A 25464-nucleotide genomic window follows, 5' to 3' on the forward strand; every position below is an offset into this window, starting at 1 on the left:
CCACTCTCTGAACCCAAAGCTCTGCGACAGAAGAGGCAGGAAAAGAGCTTTGGTGAATGTGTAAAAGGAGTGAGGAAGAGTGTTGGGACTAATCTCGATCTTCAGGGTAGGACAGCTAGAGGAATAGAGACACCCCCTGGTGTTTGGAAATGAGATTTTTTAGGAACTGTTTCAGGCGACTATGGAGATAGAAGGCCTGGATGTAGAGCTAGCGAACGCCTCCGGCTAGGTGGGCCCATAAGAGATTGGTGATGAAGAGTATCAAAGAGAAAGAAAAGAAATGTCATTTAGAGAGCCAGCAAGTGAAAATGGTCAGGGTGGAAAAGGGAAAGAGGAGGCTTCTAGTGTTGGCCATACTAGAAAGATCAATAAGGAAAGGAAGAAACGGTGGCTGAAGTTGAACATGCCTAATTAAATACTAGCACAACTGACTTTGCCCTGACTAGCACATCAGGGGCAAGAGGTGGAGGAGGTAGAATGGAGAAGGAAAAGGATTCCTTTGTATTTAGATAGTAAATGAGTATGAAAATTATATGCAAACAAACCATGCATATTATTTTCATTTCAACATTTTGAACACCTTTCATAATCTTAGTTTAGCCTTAGGGAATGGGGAAGCAAAGGAGGTTAATATCTTTGGGGAAATTAATTTGGCACAGACTATTTGGCTTCTTTGTCCTAACTGCATTGTCTCCCTGACCTCATCTCTCCCGAGAATCAGCCTCTCTTTTTCCCTGTCAGGCCTACAGCTTTTCTCTGATCCAGAGTAGAGTTCACTATCAGACTAGAAGCAGGGAACACTGAAAGCATTAGTAACAGAGGGGAGCTATCAGGTTGCATCCAGAACCTGCTGTGAGCGACATCTTCAGAATTAACCATAAGGCTCTCCCTCCTTTCCTGTCTCCAGATGGGGAAGGAGAACCTGGATTCTTCCTTCCAACTACTTACAGCCAAAATATCCACAGAGCCTCTTATATTTAGAACCTTTCCCACTTTAGAGTGAGGAGGGGAGAGTGAATCTAATGAGAAGTTGAGAAGCCTTTAAAAGGAGGTCCATGTGGGAGTTAGTGGTGGCAGCAATGGGCACAGTTGGGATCAATAACCTGTATTTTCAGGGCTTAACAAGGACGAGAGATAAGTGAAGGCAGGGATGCACTGAAGGCAGGCTCCGATCGTGCTCATGACCTCGGGGTAACTGTTCCATAGTCTGAACTGGAATTGAGTGCTCCACAGGCCCTGTTCTCCCTCTTAAAGACTTTTAATTACGAACTATGTACACAGATGGCTCCCAAATCCATACCTGTAGCCCAGACATTTTTTCTTTTTAAAAGTAAGCTCTTTATGGCCAACGTGGGGCTTGAACTCATGATCCTGAGATCAAGAGTTGCATGCTCCACTGACTAAGCCAGCCAGGAGCCCCTAGACCAGACTTTCTTAGACTTAAAAACTCAGCTGACTACCAGCATCTCCCCTTGGTTGTCTCAAAGGCATACAACACCCTCCATTGACTTCACCTTCCCTGCCTCCAGAAACTGGCTTCTCTGGAGTCCCCCGGGAAACGGCGCCATTAACCACTTAGCTGCTTAAGCCAGAAATCTGAACATCAACCTTCTGCGATCCCTCCACCTCATGTCCAACCATGAGGTCCTGTCACCAAGCCCTGTCGATTACAAAGTCCAATCAGTTTGGCTTCCTAAATATCTTCCAAATCTGTCCTCTCATGATTGTTTCTGTCTGGCCACCATCGCTTCTCTCCTGAGCCACTGCAAAAGTTCCCCCTGCCATCCGTCTCATACAGAGGGCAAGAGGTTCTTCTCAAACACAAAACCCATCATCTCATTTCCCTTTGATTTTTTGCTGCCTTTGAACTAAAGTCTACATTCTTTAAAATACTTGGTGAGGTCTCTGTTTCTCCAGCTTCTCTCTGCACCATCCCCTCCTCAAACCGTTCTGCAAGGGGATGGCAACTCCTCTGTGCTCTCTTGCCTCTGGGTTTTTGTCTCTGCCCATCCCTGGTTTGGAGCACTTGAAGCTTCCCCTTCCCTTCTGGTTAACTCCTCCCATCTTTCAGGTACCAATTTAAACACCACTCTCTGAGAAGCCTTTCCAGACCCCCAGAGTAGGTCAGCCACCCCTGTTGTCTGCTGCTGCTGCACCTGACGCTACCACCCCCCCCCCATCATCACCCTTATCACAGCTCATTTCACTGTTTACTTAACTGCCTGGGTTCCTGATTAGATCATAAAACCTCTAATCAGCATCTAACTCGATCAAAAATGTACCCACAGCACCTAACACAGTACCTGATACCTAGTAAGTTATAGGTATTTGTTGTATGACTGACTGAACAGAAAGCCATTTTTACTTCACAATCCACTTGTCAGGCACAAAGTTTGTGGGCGAATGTGTGTGGATGCATGTGCGTGAGTGTGCGCGCACGCACGCGCACACGCACACACACTCTCTTCAAAATACAGTTTGGCTGTTGGGACTACGAAATAGCTACAAAGCCCATATACTGCTGGGTCACACAGTGGGAGAGCAGCTGCCAGTGAGACTTGGGGACTCTTTAAGCTTTAATTTCTTCATGTGTAAGATGGGACTAATAATAAAATCTGCCTTACATAATTCAATAAACAATAGCTATTATATCTGTATCCCAATTCCCAAATAGGAATGGAGTGGTGTTCTGCTCAGAGGAATAAGCCCATGACCAAAACTGCCCACCAGGTGGCAGTATGATCCTGGACTGGCCCTGCGCTGCTTCCACTGCAGAGCCAGACCAGCAGTCAGGGGGAAGCAGAAGGTACAATCAGGGCTGCTTCCCCAGAGCTTTGAGTGAGACCAGGAAAAAAAGAAACCAACTCAGAGACTGGGGTATATGTCAAGAAGGCCTCATGTTTCCTTGACCCAAACTCCTCCCTTTCTCAGCCCAGGCTCCCTGAGGGGAGGCACTATGTATACTTAAAAATAAGCACTTTCTGGCTTGCCATTCACAGAGAAGGGGGGAGGTCCCCTTTCTAGGTAAGTGTTTTTATGCCACCACAGCTGCCAGCTTCCATTTCCATTGGGCACTGTTAAGAAGAGAGACAGATTTGCTTTCTCAGACTGCAGAGAACATCTTGTTATTCTGGGAGCCCCATGGCCACCCATTTTGGGAACATGGGGACTGGCAGAAGCCAGAGTTATTCTTGGTAATAGATTTCATTCATCCTTTTCCACCTTGATTTCAATGAACGAGTTCAAGTCAGGACAGCAGGTTTTGTGGGGTTGGTCAAAAGATGGGGAGACAGGTCCATTCTCATCACCTCCTTCATCTTCCTCTTCTTGGAAATTAGGATTATAAAGTTCTGGTGGAAGGAGCTGGGCCTCAGCAGAAGGTAGTCTGTCTGAGGGAGGCCCATACACACGGTTGGCTTTAGTGCCATGCTTAGAGTTGGCATCCAGGTGGTAGCAGAGCTCTGTGAGACGCTGGGCCCGGAACCGGGGAGGCCGGGCCACCCAGACACCTGGCTCATTAAGGCTGTCCTCTTCATCTGACATCAGCTCTTCTGTCACATCCTTCCATAGGCGTTGGTCCTCAGGTCCAAAATGCCTCATGATGCTGGATCGATTGGCAAAAAGCTAAGGTAGGAGCCCAAGGCAGAGATCAGGAAGAGAAACAAACTATGGGTTAGATTTAGGGAGAGGGCTCCTGTAGGATCTGTATCTGAGAGAACCTAGCCCCCAAACTCATCTTAGAACCTGCTTCCCCCCCCTCCCCTCTATCTGCTAACATTCCTGGCTCTCAACCCTATTCTCAGTGCCACGTGCTCTGGCCCTTCCCACTGCAGCTTAGCAGGGTTTAGTGTTTAGCATCTTGAAAGGAAGGCCTAGTAACCTACCCGGTATCTGCGACTTCGAAGCTTCTTCTCCTCTTTTTCCTTCAGGCCTTTAAAAGGGTTCAGGGAGTTGCGGTACTCACGCCTCTTAGTAAGGAAGTAGGCTACACAGGCTCCTGGCGGGGAGGGAGAAGGGTGGGGCCAGAGAGCAGGTCTTTTTTTCTGCCCTAACACTACTGGCTGTGAAGGTGAGAATCACTCTAGACTGGGGGGGGGGGAGGGGAGGCTTTCTCACAGACCAGACCCATCAGTATCTATTTATTCCTCTCTGGTTTGGTTCTCTCTGCTCACCTCCCTGTCCAGCACTGATTCCTCTCGTATCTCCCACTGGCACACAACAAGGCCAAGCTTCTGTAGCTCCCTCCCCCGACCCGGGGCTCAATTTCACCCACTCCCATTCTACTCTGCTGGTAGTGGATTACAAGTGCTTTTACAGCAGCTTTCTTAATGCTTTAGGGTTAGCTATGGGCAAATAACAGAAAAGAAAGTAGAAAATCCAGGATGTAATATTTAGGGACAAAAGGTCAGGCCTGGTTTCTGACTTCCTTTCATAACACCCTAGATTCAGGCACTGCAGAAACATCATGCCTGCTGCTGTTAGCTCTTTCCTTCTCCCATTTTCTTTTCTTTCTTTTTTTTTTTTAAGATTTATTTATTTATTTATGATAGACAGAGATAGAGAGAGAGAGAGAGAGAAAGAGAGGCAGAGACACAGGAGGAAGGAGAAGCAGGCTCCATGCCGGGAGCCCGACGCGGGACTTGATCCTGGGACTTCAGGATCGCGCCCTGGGCCAAAGGCAGGCACTAGACTGCTGAGCCACCCAGGGATCCCCTCCTTCTCCCATTTTCATTTCAAGCGGGATGGGGGGAATAAAAAGGCAATTAGAAACAATCCTGGGGCGCCTGGGTGGCTCAGTTGGTTGAGTGACTCTTGGTTTTGGCTCAGGTCATGATCTCAGGGTCCTGGGATAGAGTGCCAAGTCAGCTCCACACTCAGTGGGGAGTCTGCTTGAGATTCTCTCCCTCCCACCCCACCCTGCTCAATCTCTCTTTCTCTCAAATAAACAAACACAAATAAATAATAGAAGAAAAGGAAACAATCCTGTGAAGAAAATGTGAGAACAGCCAAAAATTTTTTTTAAGTCCACTGTTTTCAAAACCACCTAAATCATCTCCATTATGCCTCTTCTCTGACCAGGAACAGCGAGTGGAAAAAAGATGAGATAGGAGTTAGGTCAGTTTTTCTCACCTTTCAGCTCCTTATCCGTGTAATTGTGGGGACTGGTCACCAGCTCTTGCTTGAGCTTTTCCAGAAGGAACTTCACTACTGAAATATTCCAAGAGGACTTGATGCTGCCACAAGGAAGATCATGAACAAAGCAGTCAGCATTTTAAAAGCCAGACAGAGATTCTTGGCATGAAACAACTTTGTGGTAAACTCCTCCTCAGCCAAGGACAAGCAAGGGGCAATGGTGAGGTGAAAGCCTTAGCCTCATTGTTATAGTGGAGCAGCCCTCTACTTCCCTCTCCTTGGCAGAGTACCTTGGGATGCTTTTTCCTCAAAAGGATCATACCTTTCAGACCCATTGAATCTCTTGTCGTTGGTGATGTGGTTATGCACATTGTGGACCAATTTCTAGGGGAAAAAAACAAATACAGATTCAAGCCGGGAGTGGATATGATGAAAGCCTCCTCTGTTCCCTAGGCCTTGTCCCTACGGGGTTCTCTGCCCAAATCCTTCCTATAGTCTTGGCACCATTTCTGTAGATGCCATTTCATAGTCAGAGAGCCCAACGAACTCAGTATTTGGAGTGTCCTTCTTTTTGTGGTCCTTTTCAAATAATCTGTATGAAGACTCCAGGATCATCCCTGGTCTTAACTTCTGTTCCTGTGGAATATGATCACTAGAGCCAAAGGTCATAGATATTTTGACAAACATACTCCTTCCTAGTAGCCAGGAGAGAGCAAATATACACCAGGACTACTGCAAGTGGACATTTCTTGAGGCCCCCTACTCTTGGAAATTTTAACATTTTATTTACAATATATCTATTTCTTTTCATCTAAAAATGTCTTCTTAATCTTCTAGTAAAACTGATGACCCAGGAAAATGCCCTAGGTATATCCCTTTGCACATTTCCACAAATCTCAGGGGTACACACATCATGGTCTGAAAAACAAAAACCCAAAATAACAGAAATGTGAAATGCAAAGGACCTTGGAAATGCTATCACCCAACCTCCCTTTCACATCATTAAACAGGCTCTCAGCTTTGTTTATATACTTTTAAGAACGGGTTCTCACTAGTCTTTTGAGTCAGCTTATTTTATTGTTGAACATCTCTGATTGTTAAAAAGTTCCTGTCTTAGACTCCAATATCTGACCAGTTTTGCCCCTGACAGCACCTAAAATCTTTGAAGACATGTCTAACGTACTCCCTGAGTCTTCTATCAGGTCTAAATATCCCCAAATGCTTCAGCCATTCCTTAGGACAGTTTCCAGACAGACTCATCATGAAACCATCAGGTTCTCTCTGGCTTGCCAGTGTCCCTTGGACACCGTGGCAGTGGGAACTGAATTTAATGCATCGCTGGAGACCCAGCCAAAGGGAGCATTACTTCCTGGAGTGGCACTCTACACTTCTAGGAATGAAACCCAAGACAGTATTACCTTCTTAGCAACCCTATCCCTATTCCCAGTGTCACAGAGTTTATTCCTAGTGAGCTTATAGTCAACTCAAGTCCATTTTGCACATGGATTCCTATCTCTGCCATTCTGCACCTGTTTCATTTTTTTAAACTTTGATGCAAGATTTTACATTTCCTCTAATTAAATTTTGGTGTTTCTGATTGTATTTTCATCCCAAGCTCCCTCGGTCAGTGGAAATTCCCAGTCCCAAACCGATGGACTCATATCCTGATCTTAGGACTTCAGCTTCAATTGAGAAATCCCCAATTTAGAAAGAAATCTTTTGCCTCTAGGACTGACTGACCATACCAGATAAGGAAACTACTGTCAACTTTTTATGGTGAGGGTCTCCACTCTATAAAAAGGCCTGTTATTTTATCTCTTATAAGTCCCAACTTAGGGATCCCTGGGTGGCGCAGTGGTTTAGCGCCTGCCTTTGGCCCAGGGCGCGATCCTGGAGACCCGGGATCGAATCCCACGTCGGGCTCCCGGTGCATGGAGCCTGCTTCTCCCTCTGCCTGTGTCTCTGCCTCTCTCTCTCTGTGTGTGTGTGACTATCATAAATAAATTTAAAAAAATTAAAAAAAAAAAAAGTCCCAACTTAAGGAATCACAAGAGATGGGTGAATGCCTCAGAAAGAATTTGAAAGTGTTGCAAAAAAGAAAAGAAAAAAGGAAAGAAAAGAAAAAAAAGAAGGAGTTGCACAGCTTCCAATTCAAGTGGCCTGGAAGAGATCAGTTGATAAAAATCATACCAGGCTTGAAGTGGAAAGGGAAAATACTCTAAGACAATAATAAGTGTTAAGACTATAAAGGCCGCTGGCTCACCTACCTTCTGAGTGAGCTAAAAATAAATACATTTCCCCAAGGAGTGGCTGGGATCTGCCTCGTTCCAAGAAGTCAGTGGTTCCCGTTTGGTCCTTTGGATGGATCCCTAGCAGCAATCCACAGTGGCCAGAACAGATTAGAGGACTGCCCCTCTGCTTCCTTCCCAGAGCTAGAATCTGGAAGACGGAAGGCCTGAAACTATCCCTGTCCCTCGAAACCACAGTCTGGCACAGAAACATCTGAAACTTTCCTCTGCGACTGGGCGGTAAGATTCCCTGACTGGTCCTCCAGAGCCTTTCAAGTACTGTAACAATGCACGAGGGGTGAGCACACTGTCCTCCTGTAAAGTCATCCATTCCACTGAACTCTTCAAAGGGCCGGCAGTACCCAGGCCTCAACCACAGACCTCTCCCCAGAGGATGGAGGCAGAAAAATGGGAGTGGTAAAAAAAATAAAAAGAAAAGAAAAAGAAAAATGGAAGTGATGAAAAAAAAGAAGTCCCGCTTTTATGCCAATTGTGATTCTCACATGTTTATTCATGATTTTAAAACTATGGAGTTTTGGGAAATCCCTCGAAATGCATTTCTGGGTATATGCCTCCATTTCTATCACTGGCAGCAAGAGTGGCCCTCTTAGGCCAGAAGTCTGTGACAGAAAAACGAAACCTATTCCCTATTCTTGATAAGTAAGCTATCCTTGAACATAGCTAACATTTTTTTTTCTTTTTCATAGCCAACATTTATTTATTTATTTATTTATTTATTTATTTATTTATTTATTTATTTTTCATAGCCAACATTTAAACTGAAGGTTAGAAACCAGTTGATTTTGATTATGAATGGTGTCTTCCTTCCCAGGGATGGAAAGAACCCCTCAATGTAAAAACAAATCAAATGAAAGGGAAGGTAAGAGTCAGGAGTCCTTAGAAAAGGGAAAAGGAAGCAAGAATAATAAAAGAAGAAGCTTCAGTAAAGATGAAGGAGGTATGCATGGTAACTGGTTGTCTTCAACCTTTACTAAGACTATGACAAGAAGAAAAGGGCTAGACTGTGACCAGATTTCATTTCCGGTGGGTGTGAATGGTGAGTTCCCCTCCTATCCAGAACTCTCCAGTGACTCTATCAGCCATGAGCCAGAGAGGGAAACACCTTACAAGTCCATATATGATCAGGATCTAGCTAAAGAACACCCCTGTGGTTATCAGAAACATGTTTTGGGGGCACAGAGGTGATCCAGAGGATTTTGGTCACCATAGAGCAAGGTTTCTCAATCCTGGCGCAATAGATGTTTTAGGTCGAATAATTGTGGGCGGCTCCCCTGTGCACTGGAAGATGTTTAGTGATGCTCCTGAGGCAGCCCAGTACCTGCCCTGCCAAGAGCTCTTAGAATCCCTACACTCACCAAACCTTGTGACTGAGCTGAGTGTCTAGGGACCCTCCGCTCCTCTGGGGCTTGGGGCCACCTCGGCACACGTTGGCCTTTCTGCCAAGGGGCTCCTCACTGCTTGTCCTGAAAACTGGCAACTTGCTGGCCGTTTCCAGTGCTACCCTTCAGTGGTCAGTCTGCTCAATCCCTTAAATATCTTCCCAGCAGGATTACTAGATCACGGGGAGGAGATGTGATACAATTCCCTTCTCTTTGAACAGAAGATTTCAATCTATCTGGAAAAGCCTTAAAAATGTTCCCTGATTAGCAGGAGGTCTGCGTATCCCCCAGGGCTGTGGGCCAAGCTGTCTCCTCCTCGCCCCTCCCACTCCAGTAGGGATTCAGGATACCATTCATTCAATGGAAATAAAGTCAACCCACATTTCATTCTTCACTTCTCTCTCCAGACTGAAGAAAAATGCATAGAATTGAGCTCACTCACGGAGAGTACCAGATCCCGCTTGCGCCTGGAGTTCTTCTGCCCACTCCCTCTGGTCCTGCACGGGGAAGCAGTAAACCCTAGAGAGTGTCTCAGCTCCCCTGTTCCCCCAGGGCCTGACTCTTCCAAGGCACCATCCAGGGCAGCAGCAGCACTGAGCATGTCCTCGGGGCGGGGTGGTGGCAGCTTGCTTCCATTTTCTGGCCCTGTCTCTGAGGTTGCCCGCTGGATGGCCAGTTGTGTGGCTGGTGAGAGCTGCTTGGCATAAGCAGGGACCAGCACCCGCTGCACTGCACCCTCAGAGGCCACATAATCATCCACCAGCTAAGAACATAAAAAAGAATAGCCTATTAGCCATCCAGGCTTAGGGGAACCTGGTCAACCATCATTCTCTGGCCAAAGATAGTGAACAGAGAGTGGAAAGCCGGGGGAATCCAGCACAGTCTCCAATGGCCAGGAGCTTTTTTCTCTGGGACTCTTACGGGAGTGTTGGCAAATAATTCTTGGATATACAGGGCCTCTCGTGTTGAATTGTTACTGTACGACTGATTACAAGGACAAGGCTTGTTTCTGACGCTCCATTTGCGAGGAATCATCTGTGATTTGCTCTTGGGTATAAGAATCATAGCCAGGCAAGTGTTTTGTCTAAAAGGGACTGAGGGAGGAAGTGATGACAAGAAAGGAACACCAAGCAAGAGTAGGAACAAGAAAATAAAGTGGTAACAACAAATAGAAGAAACAGGAGAAAAACGGGAGGAAAGAAGAGAGACATAAAATCAGAAATTTCTAGAGAGGCTGGCACCAGCTGCCCCCCACCCCACCCCATTCCCCTTGCAGGACCTGTCTGTGTCCTCACCTTCATTCTGCCCTGGCCGCATCCGACTGTCACTGTCCTGACATCTACTTGCTGCCTGTGCCCTCATTCAAGGACATACAGGGCAGGGAAAGGAAGGAGGGAGGAAGGAGAGAGAGGGAAGAAAGGAAGGGGGATTTCTGAAGCCAAGAAAACAAAACAATGAAAGTGGGGGGAAAAAAGACACAGAAAGAAGCAGGGGAGGAGGTTGAGATTTATAGACCTGTGAGCTGCTTTCTACACTGTGAAATCTAATTCTATCCTGTCGGCTTGGAAGCCTTCCTTCCTTGCCTGACAGAAGCAACGCTCAGGGCATCACCTGGCCTGCTACCTGCTACCTGCTACCCCCTGCCACCTCCCACATCTCCGCAACCCCCCTCCCCCACGGAGAGTCCTGGCTGGGCACAGTGGGGCAAGGGGCAGTGGCCACCACCCACCACATGGCTAGGCCTTCAGGGAGCAGTGACCAGCTGCATTGTGACACTGGAGGGGCATGGGGAGCTTAACATTCATTTCTCAGATCTAGCAGGTGGGCTGGGAGTTTCCTCCCTCCCATCTCCCCTGTGCGTTCTGCTCCTTTTCTCTTTCCTGGGTGTCTGGGCCTTGTTGTGCTGGCTGCTGCGGAAAGAGGAAGGAGAGGGCAGCGGGGGAGCACAGGGGACGAGAGCCAACAGACCTCCCACTGTCTCTCAAGTGGTGACACATCTGTTACTTTCCCATCCCTCTGATCTCCCTAGTTGCTCTGGCTCCTTTTCGTACTTCCATGTGCCACGCTCTGCAGTTTTTACTCTACTCAGCGAGGGTTTTCCTGCTCAGAGGGCCCTGAGCAGTAAAGAAACTGAAATAGCACAGGGTACTTCTGTGTCTTTTCCTGCTCACAAAATATGCGTGCTTGCTTCTTGCTTCCCCACTCCTCCCTATCTGTCACCTTCTTCCCAGGAACTGTTGGCTGGCCACTTCTTGTCCTCATATTATTCCCTTCCCTCTACCTCCTTCCCACCTTTCCTTATGTGCCCTTGAGTGCATAATACTCTTTCCCTTTAGATTCACCTTTCCAGAGCACCTGGGTGGCTCAGTTGGTTAAGCATCTGCCTTTAGCTCAGGTCATGATCCCAGGATCCTGGGATCCAGCCCCTCATGGCATCGCCCTCCCTGCTCTGTGGGGAGCCTGCTTCTCCCTCTCCCTGTGCCTGCCATTCTCCCTCCTGTGCTCTCTGTGTGTCAGATAAATAAATAAAATCTTTAAAAAAAAAAAAAAAAAGGGCAGCCCAGGTGGCTCGGCGGTTTAGCACCGCCTTCAGCCCAGGGTATGATCCTGGAGACCTGGGATCGAGTCCCACATCAGGCTCCCTGCATGGAGCCTGCTTCTCCCTCTGCCTGTGTCTCTGCCTCTCTGCCTCTGTGTCTTTCATTAATAAATAAATAAAATCGGGATCCCTGGGTGGCGCAGCGGTTTGGCGCCTGCCTTTGGCCCAGGGCGCGATCCTGGAGACCCGGGATCGAATCCCACATCGGGCTCCCGGTGCATGGAGCCTGCTTCTCCCTCTGCCTGTGTCTCTGCCTCTCTCTCTCTGTAACTATCATAAATAAATAAAAATTAAAATAAATAAATAAAATCTTAAAAAAAAAAAAACAGCTTCACCTTTCCTCGACACCCTTTTTCCACTTTTTTCTCCTTCCTCCACCCTTCATCTCCACCTGCTGCCTTTCCTCCCTACACCTGTCTTTCTGTTCTCTTTGTCCTCCGCCTCTCTCCTTCCTTCTCTTTCCTCCCTCTCTGTCCTTCTCCCTCTCCAGCTCTCCCTTTCTCCCCTCTATATTCCCCCCTCTCTCTCGGTACTGAATTCCTCTTGGCAAGCAGAGGGCCCATGATAAAATATGAATGAGCCGTCTGTGCACGGCAGGCCGCCTGGCCAGGAGCCGCAGAGCCCCGGGAGCAGCCAAGCCAGCCGTGGAGGGGAAGGTAGCACTGCAGAGCTACAGAGAGGCAGGGACAGGCACAGCGGCCACCACACCCACCAGAAACGACCTCCCTGCCCAAGAGGCTGCGATGCAGAAGACAGTGGAGGAGCGACAACTAGCCCTGCCAGCAAAGGAAAGTTGGTGCTGTCCTGTTTCAGCCCAAGTGAAACCTGAAGAAAGGCTGCCGGCTGGAAAGAAACCTGAGGGAGGGAGGAGGAAGAGAGGACCAGGCTGCGAGAAGCCCTCAGGAGCAACCACGCAACACTCACGACACCCGCGGTCTGCTCTGGGGCCATACTCACGGGATTGAGCATTGGGGCCGCCTCGCTGGCAGCCAGGGCACACCCAGGGAGCCGCATGTCTCTCTGGGCGGCTGGGAAGCCTAAGGGCCCGGGCGCCCCGGCCGCGGTGGCTCCCACCTGCCACAGCTCCTCAATCACCACCTGCATGCCGCTGCCCACGCTGTCACAATCTTCTTCTGCGCCCGCGGCCGCTGAGGCCTTGCAGGCTTCCCCGGGGCTCTCCTTGAGAGGCCCCGGCTCCTCCGGCGGGGAGCCGTGCGCCCGGCTGACCTCATCTTCATCAGGGGCTGAGGCTTTCCCTTGCTTCAGCTCACCCACCTCCTCCTGGAGACGTTTTAGCAATTCATTGTTGGCCCTGGCGAGCCCCAGAGCGGCCTCAGCCAGGCCCACTGCCTTCTCCACCCGCTGGTAGATAATATGCAGGAGCTGCTCTGGACTCTGAACTGCCAGGCCGTGTCCCGTCACCGTGATAGGGGTGCTGGCAGGAGGGTTCCCGCCCTGGGAGCCTGTGCTGCTCGCACCGGTCTCGCTCTTACAGGCACAGCAGCAGCATCTGGCCTCGCTGCCACCAGGAGGGGAAAAGAGAATGGTGGCACTGAAGGACATGGCTGATGGCAGCAGGGACTTCTGTGCTCACAGCTGGACTGCTCCAAAAGGTGTCCCCGGTCGGCCGGACTCGAGGCGCGTAGGAAGCACTGGCCTCTTTGGATTTACTTTCCTTTTTCATGGAGGGTGACCAGAGAAGCCTGGGTACCAGGCAGTGGGCTCTGCGGAGGAGGAGTAGGCAAGCTGTGAAGGAGCATGCAGTCCATGGCTGCCAGTGCTCAGCCTGCAGAGGAGAGATGCCTTCTATGTGCAGATCCTGTGCTCTCCTAGCACAGCACACTGGGTGTCCCACTCACCGCTGACCCAAAGGGTGGTGCTGACACAGGCCTTCCTGATGAACACAGTTGCAGGGAGTAGAAGGTATTCCTCCTGCACCCAAGCATGGAAACCCCTGCCTCCAAACTGAGGAACAGAGGGGGACTTAAAAGGACCCACAAACATCTGAAAAGATGAGAAGATTAAGGAAGAAAAATGCAAATCTGTCTTTGCCTCCTCACTATCTTTGCTGTAATAACAGTCATTGCCTTTTGTCTCCTTGACATCATTCCTTAAGGAGTTCAGAACACTTCCCGCAGGTTATCTCAACCACACAGAAGCTCTAAGAAACACATATTACCCCAGGTCCGCTGAAGAGAAATGCAGACGAGTTATAGATCTTTTTCAAGGTCAGAGGGAGACAGTGGAATCCAGTTATTGCTACTTTCAATCTAGTGTTTATTTTTCTTTAACTGATACCACTTTGTGTTGACATAAAGAATCACGATTCTATCCTCTCTATAATTTTCTTACAGATGCATTCAGAGTAAGAATCCTGGGTAAGGAACATGCCCATTACTGCTGCCCTCAACATGTCACCAACGTCACACTATCATATCACTGACACTTTGGGGATGGGGCAGGGAAAGGATAGGGAAAGCTGGGTCACAGAATCAAGTTGCAGTGACCCAGGGCTGCACAGCCCCCTGGCTCTCACAGCTGGGCATATGGGCCGCCAGCCTGGGAAAAGGAATTCAGCTGTTCTAAATCCTACAGCTGGTAACCCTGAGAAATCACCTCTGGGGCCCCTCATCTCCACTCCTCAAGCTCCTTGAGGGAAGGACAAAGCTCAACAGGCATGTCTAAATAGCTCAGTGCTGCCACTTTGCCCACATAACCAGCCCTATTAAAGAGGAAACCAGAATATCGATGACAAACCAAACTGCCTTGCTTTTGAATCATCATAGGTAAGCAACTAAATCACTCTAGGAGAAAAAGAAAAAAGGTATGGGAGGGTTGGATTGTACCACAGAGAACAGTCCAAGGAACTTCATATTGTCTTTGCTAAATACTTGATTAGAGAAAAAAGAAGCCTTCTGCCTGAAGCTCCCTAAGCGACAGAAGCTTAAGTATGTTTACAATTTCCACAAGAGATACATTTCCATCTTACCCTGTAAATTATATCATAACATCACAACAACAACAATAAAAAAGGGATCCCTGGGTGGCGCAGCGGTTTGGCGCCTGCCTTTGGCCCAGGGCGCGATCCTGGAGACCCCGGATCGAATCCCACGTCGGGCTCCCGGTGCATGGAGCCTGCTTCTCCCTCTGCCTGTGTCTCTGCCTCTCTCTCTGTGTGTCTCTCATGAATAAATAAATAAAATCTTAAAAAAAAAAAAAAGAAAAGAAAAGAGGAGGTGGGTATGAGAATTTTCTATATATATAGATTGAGATCTGGGGGCTTTTTTTTTAAATCAGTAATGTCATTTCAGAAACCGATAATATTGATGCCTCTGAGGTACAAAAATATAAATCTGACAATGTATTTTAATTACATTTGGTTATTAAGGAATGGTCTTTGATTCTTTGATTTGCTCTTTCTGCCTTTTATATCAAAAAAACCCCAAACAAACAAAAAACAAAACAAAACAAAAAAAAAGTTTTCGTGCCAGGTATTCACTTGTAAGAACTCCCCTCAAATGCATTTGCAGCTTCTCTGTTATTGGAGTCAATGGAAGACACAGCTTAACCTAAAACTAAAGGTTAGAGGAAAGCATTAGGCAACTCCTGGGTCAATTTATGGATGAATCATTTATATAGCCTTTCCCTTCAAACTAAGGGCCCTCACTGTTCTTGCAGGGTTTTTAACCAAGTAGTTTAATTGGAAGTAGTTTAATTGGAAACATGGCTGAGGTGAGAAAAACACAGTTATGTAGAAGATAATATACACATGGCTGCCAGTTGGGTTTAGAATTTGTAAAATCAGAAGCTAAGGTGCATCAGATCGGCACACTGGGTGGGCACCCCTTCTGGTACCAAATTAACAACGGCTACATTCTTGCCCCAAACACTTTCTTGCAAGAGGCCTCTTTACTGTTGCCAGTGCTGTGGCTGCCTCAAGCCCTTCCCTCCCCCTTGAATGGTCTTTCCAAGGTCATCTTTCCAACTTATCGCTGAACTGGAAGTAAAAAGTAAATAAATAAATAAATAAATAAATAAATAAATAAATAAATATATGTGTGTATATATATATATATATTTCTTATCCTGATGCACGACTTAACAGCTGTGTGAACTTGAAAAAATTATTCCCTTTTCTGAGCCTCAGTGCTCTCATTTCTGCGTACTTGGAGTGGTTTCATGATGATTATATATAATGTATGTAAGGCATCTATGAAGTACTGGCATACAGTCAGTGCTCCACAAATAGCAGCTGGATGATATTACGATTATTCCTGAAATATTTTGTGCTCCCATCCTGGATCCCCATCCTGACTCCCCAGTCTTGAAAAAAAAATGCAATGGCTTAAACTTGGGGGATTTTCCCCCTAAATCTTTTTTTTTTTTTTTAAGATTTTATTTATTTATTCATGAGAGACACACACAGAGAGAGAGGCAGAGACACAGGCAGAGGGAGAAGCAGGCTCCATGCAGGGATCCTGACATGGGACTTGATCCTGGGTCCCCAGGACCACACCCTGGACTGAAGGCTAAACTGCTGGGCCACCGGGGCTGCCCTTTCCCCCTAAACCTAATAACAAATTTCTAAAATAATAAAATCAAGTCTACAGAGATGCATGTACAGATACAAAAGCTTCTATGATGTACATAAGAAAGTTAATTGAGAAAACAGAGTATTTGCAATTTATGTATTTCATGAGCTGGCTTTAGACTAGGGATAATATACAACTCTGTCAGCTTTTATTTTATTTTTTTTTTAATTTTTATTTATTTATGATAAGCACACAGTGAGAGAGAGAGGCAGAGACATAGGCAGAGGGAGAAGCAGGCTCCATGCACCGGGAGCCCGACATGGGATTCGATCCCGGGTCTCCAGGATCGCGCCCTGGGCCAAAGGCAGGCGCCAAACCGCTGCGCCACCCAGGGATCCCCTGTCAGCTTTTAATGATAAATATATTTTCATATTTATATTGACATAAAAAAATCATGATTTGAGATGCTTAAATGGCCCAGTCAGTTAAGCATCTGCCTCTGGATTTCAGTTCAGGTACTGATCTCAGGGTTGTGAGATTGAGCCCCACAACCAGCTCTGTGCTGGGTGTGGAGCCTGCTTAAGATTCTCTCTCCGTCTCCCTCTGCCCCTCTCCCTCCCCAAATCTTGATTCTACCATCTCTATAATTGTGTTCCTCAAGTTCTTTTTTTTTTTTTTTTTTTAAGATTTTATTTATTTATTCATGAGAGACCCAGAGAGAGAGAGGCAGAGACACAGGCAGGGGGAGAAGCAGGCTCCATTGTAAGGAGCCCGATGCGGAACTCCATGCAGAACTCGATCCAGGGTCTCCAGGATCACGTCCTGGGCGGCGCTAAACATCTGAGCCACCCAGGGATCCCCCAGGTGGTTGTTTTTTAAAGTAGCCTCGGGATCCCTGGGTGGCGCAGCGGTTTGGCGCCTGCCTTTGGCCCAGGGCGCGATCCTGGAGACCCTGGATCGAATCCCACATCAGGCTCCCGGTGCATGGAGCCTGCTTCTCCCTCTGCCTGTGTCTCTGCCTCTCTTTCTCTCTGTGACTATCATAAATTAAAAAAAAAAAAAAAAACTTAAAGTAGCCTCTATATAAACCTGGTATAGTGCAGTGTAGCACAATGGGTATTCAAATAACTCTTATTTGGTTTCTGTGGACAGTCCTGCTGACTTAATTTCCCTGGCTCCTGTATCTGCTTAAGCTCACTTAAGACACTGAAATGAAAGGACAAAGAAAGAAATAAGAGTCAACAGATAATAAAGGAATCCAGGGGATCCCTGGGTGGCTCAGCGGTTTCGCGCCTGTCTTTGGCCCAGGGCGCGATCCTGGAGTCCCGGAATCGTGTCCCGCGTCGGGCTTCCGGCATGGAGCCTGTTTCTCCCTCTGCCTGTGTCTCTGCCTCTCTCTCTCTCTCTCTCATAAATAAATAAAAATAAATCTTTAAAAAAATAAAATAAAAAAAAAAATAAAGGAATCCAGATAACAACTTAAATGCTAGATAAGTTGGATTAAAAGCAAAACAAAATACAAATTTCAATAGTTACATATATCCCCATTAGAGAAAAGAAAAGTTAAAAGTTTCTAAAAATTCTCTGCATGCAAGGCCATGCCGAAGGATGAGTCACCAAAATGGATTGCCACCTCCGAGTACTCAAATGAAGGAAGACAAAGCCCTACATGTAAGGAGCTTACAGTGCATGTGAGAATGGAATGTCTAAAGAACAAAGCAAAATACATATACACAAGTGCCTAAAAAATATTCTTGAGGTCACAAAAATTCTTGAGGAAAAATTAGTTCAAAATAATGGAAAGATTAACAGAATGAAGTCATATGAGAAAAAAGTCTTACAGAAGAAAAATCTTGGGGCAGCCCGGGGTGCTCAGCGGTTTAACGCCGCTTTAGCCCAGGGCCTGATCCTGGAGACCTGGGATGGAGTCCGAGTCCTGTGTCGGGCTCCCTGCATGGAGCCTGCTTCTCCCTCTGCCTGTGTTTCTGCCTCTCTCTCTCTCTCTCTCTCTCTTTCTCTATGTGTCTCTCATGAATAAATAAATAAAATCTTAAAAAAAAAAAAAAAAAAGGAAGGGAAATCTCTAACTGAGCCTTGGGCAATGTATAGAAGGAACTGGTAGGGTGGGAAGAAGACATGAGAGATGAGAGGGAAAATAAACATTACAAGAATTTACATGGTACATGTGCAAGGTCAGAGCAAAGGGGCTCTTAACAGAAAGATATGGAAAGCTGACACAGGACTTTGAAAACCATGTTAAAGAAACTCCTAGGGATCCCTGGGTGGCGCAGCGGTTTGGCGCCTGCCTTTGGCCCAGGGCGCGATCCTGGAGACCCCGGATGGAATCCCACGTCGGGATCCCGGTGCATGGAGCCTGCTTCTCCCTCTGCCTATGTCTCTGCCTCTCTCTCTCTCTCTCTCTGTGTGACTATCATAAATAAATAAAAAATTAAAAAAAAAAAAAAAAAAAAAAAAAAGAAAGAAACTCCTAGAGTAGGGGTCAACAAACCTTTTCCTGTAAAGGACCAGACAGTAAGTAATATTGGCTTTGCAAGTCATGTGGTTGCTGTCACAACTTCTCAACTCTGACATTGTAGCACAAAGCAACCACGGACAATAAATACATAAACAAAGAGCATGACTGTGTTCCAATAAAACTTTATTTATGGACACAGAAATGTCATAAGATACTATATTTAACACTTACATTAAAAAAAAAAAGCCATTCTTAGCTTATGAGCCATACAAAACCAGATGGCAGGCCAGACTTAGCCCATGGGTTGCAATTTGCTGACCTCTGTCTTAGATACCTAAAGTGGAAAAGTTAGATTATTAGGAGTCTGTTTAATCCTAAGGTGAGTGGAGAATAAGGGTTGCAGAAATGAAGGTTCAACATCCTAGAGGAAGACTTGATCATATTTCTTTGTTTACTAAATATGGGGGACAGAAATATTGGCAAAAGACAACTTCAAGATTATCAGCCTGAGGGTCAGAAGATAGTAACATTGACAAAATGATAGAAATGAGAACAGTGAGGGGCACCTGGGTGGCTCAGTCAGTTGGGGGTCCAACTCTTGGTTTCAACTCAGGTCACGATCTCATGGATTGTGGGATCACCCTCAAGTTGGCCTCTGCACCCAGGGGGATTCCCCTTGAGATTCTTTCTGCCCCATGCCCCCAGCATGCATGCCAGGATGTATGAGAAGGCATACCCTTAACTGAGCCACCCAAGCTCCCAACAAGGTTAAATTTCAAACCGATAACAACATGTTTAAATGGATGTCCTGACAGCAACTAACTAGGAATGAAAAAAAAAAAAAAAAAAAAAAGGAAGGTCAGAGCTGGGATGCAGATTTAGAATCTTTAGCAGGATGGTTGTAGTTGAACCTGAAAGTGAATGTGCGCTCCAAGCAATAAGGATAAAGTGTGAAATGCAAAGGCCAAGGACAGTGCTTAAAGCCAATCTGTGCAAGAGGCTTTATTAAAAGAGAAGAATAGTCAGTGAGGTGGGAGAAGAAGTGTTATGAAAGCCAAAGCAGAAAGAATTTCAAGAAAGTGGATCTAATCAACTGTGACAGGTACAGCAGAATGGTTAAAAAAGGTGAAAATTAAGGAGATACATTTTATTTGTCTGTAATGGTCATTGGTGATGACCAGGGAGGTAATCTTTTTTTAATATTTTTTTAATATTTTATTCATGAGAGATACAGAGAGAGAGGCAGAGTCACAGGCAGAGGGAGAAGCAGGCTCCCCACAAGGAGCCCAATGGGGGACTCGATTCCAGGACCCTGGGATCACGCCCTGAGCCACCCAGGTGCCCCAGAGAGGTAATTTTTATAGTGAAAGTAATACTATGCAGTAGATGAAAGAGAAAATGCAAACAAGACATGAAGTCAAGTTTTCTAGAATTTAGTTATGAAAGGAAGGAAATAACAAGGAAGTCAGAAGTTCTAATACTAGAGCTTTAGTATATTTACAAAGCAAAAAAAAAAAAAAAAATTCAGTGATTTCTATGACATTAGCCACTGCAACATTTTTCTAGATATATCTCATGAGGCAAGGGAAACAAAAGCAAAAATAAACTACTGGGGAGTGGTTGAGTGGCTCAGTTGGTTAAGCATCCAACTCTTGATTTCAGCTCAGGTCATGATCTCAGGGTTCTAAGGCTGAACCCTCTGCACTGGACATGGAGCCTGCTTAAGATTCTATCTCCCTCCCTTTGCCCCTCCCCCTTCTCCCTCACCAAAAAAACAAACAACAACAAAACTATTGGGACTACATCAAAACAAAAAAACCCTACAGCAAAGGAAAGAATCAACAAAACTAAGACAACCTACTGAATGGGAGAAGATATTTGCAGATGACATACCCAATAAAGATATCAAAAAATATAAAGAACTTCTATAACTCAACACAAAAAAAAACCCCTAAGTAATTCAATTAAAAAATGGGCAGAAGAAATGAAGAGACATTTCTCCAAACAAGATGGTCATACAGATGGCCAACAGACACATGAAAAGATGCTCCACATCACTCATCATCAGGGAAATGCAAATCAAAACCACAGTGAGTTATTTCCTCATACCTGTCAGAATGGCCAAAATCAAAATACAAGAAACAAGTGTTGGTGAGGATGTGGAGAAAAAGGAACTCTATGCACTGCTGTTGGGAATGCAAATTGGTGCAGCCACTCTGGAAAACAGTATGGAGGGTCCTCAAAAAATTAAAAGTAGAACTACCAAGGGTACCTCACTATCTCAGTCAGTAGAACACGTGACTCCTGATCTTGGGGTTGAGAATTCAAGCCAAAGGTTGGGTCTGCAGCCTACATTAAAAATAATAATAATAATAATAATAATAATAATGGGATCCCTGGGTGGCGCAGCGGTTTGGCGCCTGCCTTTGGCCCAGGGCGCGATCCTGGAGATCCGGGATCGAATCCCACGTCAGGCTCCCGGTGCATGGAGCCTGCTTCTCTCTCTGCCTCTCTCTCTCTCTCTCGCTCTCTCTCTGTGACTATCATAAATGAATAAAAAATTAAAAAAAAAAAAAAAAAGAGGAAGAAGAGGGGTGCCTGGATGGCTCAGTGGTTGAGCATCTGCCTTCGGCTCAAGTCATGATCCCGGGGTCCTGGGATTGAGTCTCGCATCTGGTTCCCCATAGGGAGCATGCTTCTCCCTCTGCCTGTGTCTCTGCCTCTCTCTCTCTCTGTGTCTCTCATGAATAAATAAAACCTTAAAAAAAAAAAAAAAAGACAATGACAACAACAATGACTTGAAAGAACGAAGGCTGTGAAAAAGTAAAGGATGAAGATATTAGAAAAGAATTTAATTCTTCTAGGGATCCCTGGGTGGCGCAGCGGTTTGGCACCTGCCTTTGGCCCAGGGCGCGATCCTGGAGACCCGGGATCGAATCCCACGTCAGGCTCCCGGTGCATGGAGCCTGCTTCTCCCTCTGCCTGTGTCTCTGCCTCTCTCTCTCTCTCTCTCTGTGTGACTATCATAAATAAAAAAAAAAAAAAAAAAAAAAAAAAAACTTTAAAAGAATTTAATTCTTCTAGATAGGATCATCCCAATGTGAGAAGGAAGGGTAACTCTTCCCTGAGACTGTATAGAAGAAAAAATGAATACAGAGCAAAGATTCATTGAGGGAGAGAGAGGAATACAAAGAGATAGACTATTGAGACTCTCTTTTTATTTACAGGCAGATTTTCCTCAGTATGAATAACTGAAATTGATAATAGAACTTTATTATAAACAGTGCTGCATTATCTGTTGTTACAACCTGTTAAATTCTTTTCTAACACTCCCAAACTAACAATTAACTATTTTTGCTTTTTCCCAACACTGGTGTACAGGTATTTAACCCTGCCAACATTATTAAGGTGCATAAACTTTATTCTCTTTATTCTGATATCTTTTAAAAAATATTTATTTATTCATGAGAGACACAGAGAGAGAGGCAGAGACCTAGGCAGAGGGAGAGTGAGAAGCAGGCTCCCACAAGGAGCCCAATGCAGGACTCGATCCCAGACCCTGGGATCACACCCTGAGCCAAAGGCAGACACTCAACTGCTGAGCCACTCAGGTGTCCCTATTCTGATATCTTTTTTACTTCTCAAAATGCATAACTTTAATTCAATAACCCACGAAGCAATCCATGGAATGTTTGGCAAAGCAACAGTAAACTGTAGTAAATTATCGGGGCAGTGTCTACACCACCATTATTAAACACTTTAATACTGTCAACTACTGCAATTTCATATTGCTACTTTATTTTCAAGCCACAAATTCATATTTTCACTCCAGAAAGGGGGGAAAAAAGGAATAAAGCAAGGCTGACCATCACAGAATAATATACAGGCCTTTTACAAAATGCTATCAACTTTTAGACTTGAATGTTAAGAAAAAAGATCTCTAATCTTTTGATGAGTTGCCAACACAAAGTGACAGCAGCTGTCAAACTTAAGTTTGCATAAAATATATGTTTGGGGTTCATTCAGCGTTGGTCTAATTTTAACATATGTGAAAGAGGCCCAGAAAATGTACTTTTGAATAATTTTGATATTTTCTTCATAAATATTTAGATAAAAAAGAAAGAAAAGTCATCTTCTTCAGACAGTTTAGGGTGAGACTGTCCATAATCTTAACTACCCCTTTCCTCCCAAGTCACATGTATTTGTGTTAGAACTAAATATATCATCCTCTTGGCAGCTCCCTTGTTTGCTTTCAACCCATTCTGAGTTTGAATTTTCTGCATGACTGAGTTCACCTCCAAACTATGAAAAATAAAAGTTTCCTCACTACTGAATAGATGTGTATGATATGGTATCACTCTGATGATATATGTCTTTATAATGGGCCCTTGACTCATTCAGGGTCATGCTAGCAATGAACTTCCTTAAATGTGATTACTGAAAGCACAGCAATTCATACCATAATTTTCATTTCAAGGAAAAAAAAAAGGAAAATGGCCATTTAAAGCTCTAGATACGCTGGTCAGCCCTATTCCTCCACTTGGAGGTGCAATAGGGCTCACTCGTTTCTGTCAAAAAAGAGCCCCTTTATCACACGGGAGTAGGTAAGCAAATACCAGAAAATACACTTTCCTACATTTTGAAAGACCGACCCACCTAAAGATTTGCAGAGAAAAATCTAAGACCTCAATTTCAGGGGTATAAAAAGGGAGATGTAGACGTAAGGGGAGAATGAGATCTTAAGAAAAGACTTCCACTAATCCGAAAATTTCAAGTGGAACACGAGTTTTTTTGCCTAGTATAGCAGTCTTTTTTATTCACATTTGTTAAAATGCAACTGGGTAAGATTAAAATTCCCAGTTTAGGATTTTCATAGAAATGCGCTTGACATGAAGGACAAGTCCTGCATTTGCGGATCAACTGAAAAGTGAAAAACTAGCTCCTAAAGCTGTACCATGTGCCCTGCGAGCCCTGGGTAAATGTTAGTCGATTAGATATTAGTCAGAGGGGACAAGGGGGGCACCAGGGACAGCAGGACCATTTCCGGGGAGAGCGTGGTTCGGCTAAGGGAGGGCAGGGCGACCGCCGCGACACCGGGAAAACAGCTCGAGCACCGCCTGGAGACCGCACGGGTCGGGGCGACGCGCCACTGAGCGCCAGCGCAGAGGGCGCCCTGGGGGTTCCGGGCGGCGGGGCGGGGCGGGGCGGGGCGGGGGCAAGCAGCCCAAGCGGCCCATCGGGGATCTCGCCGGTCACCGCGGCCACAAACGCTCTGCGGACTTGGGCCGGGAGCGGCCGGGAAGTTCCGGCTGCGGGCGGCCTCCGGCAGCCCCAGGTTCCGACACGGGCGTCCACCGCGTGTGCCCCGCGCTGCCGCCGCGGCCTCAGCGGCGCCGACACGAGCGCGCGGCCCGGCGAGCGGACGGCGGCGCCAGCCCGTGTACCCCGCAGCGCGCGCCCGCGGGGAGGCCCCGCCCCGCCCGTCCTTTGACCCCCAGCGATTGGCGACTGGACGACGGGGGAGCGGGGCCGGGCACGGTATTGGCTGCAACCCGCAATCACTCAACGAGCCGCGGAGGGGGGGCCTTCTCAGGGAGGACACGACAGCGAGGCTTTTGCAAGGCCGCCGGGCGCCATCTTTAGCTTGCTTTGTTTTGTTTACTCGGTTTTGTTCTCTGCTGGTTGCAAAGCTGCGTGTACACGAGTATAAATTCAGTGCCACGGATAGGGCGCATACATTTAGTGGTGAGTGGTGGAAGGCTTTTGGTTCCTGTCGGCCTTGGTCGCGGATCTTTCAGCTACCTCCAGCAAAGTGGCCGTTCCCCTTAGTTCAAAGTTTTCATCTCTAGTCCCGGGGATTCCCAGAGTCACCCGAGTCTAGCGGTGCTCTGGGAGGAAGGCCCAGCCGACGACAGGTCCCTGGGACTCGAAGCAAGGCCACTGGATATGAGCCTAGGTTCCTAATAAAAATCGAATAGCTTAGCAAGTCGGAGGCTTGGGTTGTGTACCTCTCAGACGAGCTCTCTCCCCGGAGAACTAAAAAGCTGCAGTGATGTGGAAAAGAATTAGAGCAAAACTCCATTAAAAATTGTCAGCACTGGGGATCCCTGGGTGGCGCAGCGGTTTGGCGCCTGCCTTTGGCCCAGGGCGCGGTCCTGGAGACCCGGGATCGAGTCCCACGTCGGGCTCCCGGTGCATGGAGCCTGCCTGTGTCTCTGCCTCTCTCTCTCTCTCTCTGTGACTATCATAAATTAAAAAAAAAAATAAAAAAATTTGTCAGCACTGCCGCCATCACAAAGTCATTTGAGTCGGACTAGATTTCAAAGATAGGCATGCAGGTCCAAACTTGTGGAGTGATCCCTTCCACATCTGAGACAATATTTATTAAGTACCGATCGGACTTGCATTGTTAGGATATAAAAATACACCCAGCGAGCTCACAGAGGGCCACTTTCATTACAATGAATTTCAAGACCTGGGCAAATAATTTGAAAGCTGTTGTTTTAAGGCGTCCTGAATACTTCTCAAAACTGAGTAGGGCGCTGGCTGAGGAATGAAAATGCATTCCCATCATCATGCAGAGGCTTTGTGGTAATGAACTCTGAACTCTACAGGAGATCCTTTTTTATATCCTGGTTGCTACTTCACTGCTGACATTCCAGTTTCTCCCTCATCACTCCATATACTTCCTATGCTTTCACTCCAATCTATGAATACAGATTCGAGTATATTTTCCGTATGACTCCTAATAGGAGACAGTCGCTCAGTAACAGAATGAAGTAAGAATACGGCTCACAAAACAGGAAGCTGTGCTCTGCGCTTATTTTGCCCTCTAATTCTCACCCTTTTCTCTGTGACTCTAAGACACGGGGAGAAGGCTGCTTATTCCAAAAATGCAACACCATAATAACCACAATGCATTTATCCCCTCCTGTATTACTTGCCTTTGCCTCCTCTTCGCCCCTCCCGCATCACAACTACCATGAACGGTTTTTGAGAATTGGACTTGACTGGATTATTTTCCTGACACTTTGCC

General features: G+C 46.3%; 1 protein-coding gene across 3 annotated transcripts; it reads right to left on the reverse strand.

The window, feature by feature from the left end:
* Positions 1–2563: 2563 nt before the first annotated feature.
* Positions 2564–13418, reverse strand: C8H14orf93 (chromosome 8 C14orf93 homolog). 3 transcript variants are annotated; one of them, XM_038544186.1, is made up of 6 exons: positions 12696–13418; positions 9264–9584; positions 5456–5517; positions 5131–5234; positions 3885–3997; positions 2564–3624 (listed from the first exon to the last, which is right to left on the reverse strand). In XM_038544186.1, exons 1-6 carry the CDS (start codon positions 12981–12983, stop codon positions 3205–3207), a joined length of 1308 nt encoding a protein of 435 aa, XP_038400114.1. In that variant the 5' UTR covers positions 12984–13418; the 3' UTR covers positions 2564–3204. The 3 variants fall into 3 exon arrangements, with proteins under 3 accessions (XP_038400114.1, XP_038400112.1, XP_038400115.1); XM_038544184.1 differs by having other exon boundaries at positions 12378–13418; XM_038544187.1 differs by lacking the exon at positions 9264–9584 and having other exon boundaries at positions 12378–13418.
* Positions 13419–25464: the final 12046 nt, after the last annotated feature.

This window comes from Canis lupus, chromosome 8, assembly GCF_011100685.1.
Source record: "Canis lupus familiaris isolate Mischka breed German Shepherd chromosome 8, alternate assembly UU_Cfam_GSD_1.0, whole genome shotgun sequence".
Lineage (NCBI taxonomy): Eukaryota > Metazoa > Chordata > Mammalia > Carnivora > Canidae > Canis > Canis lupus.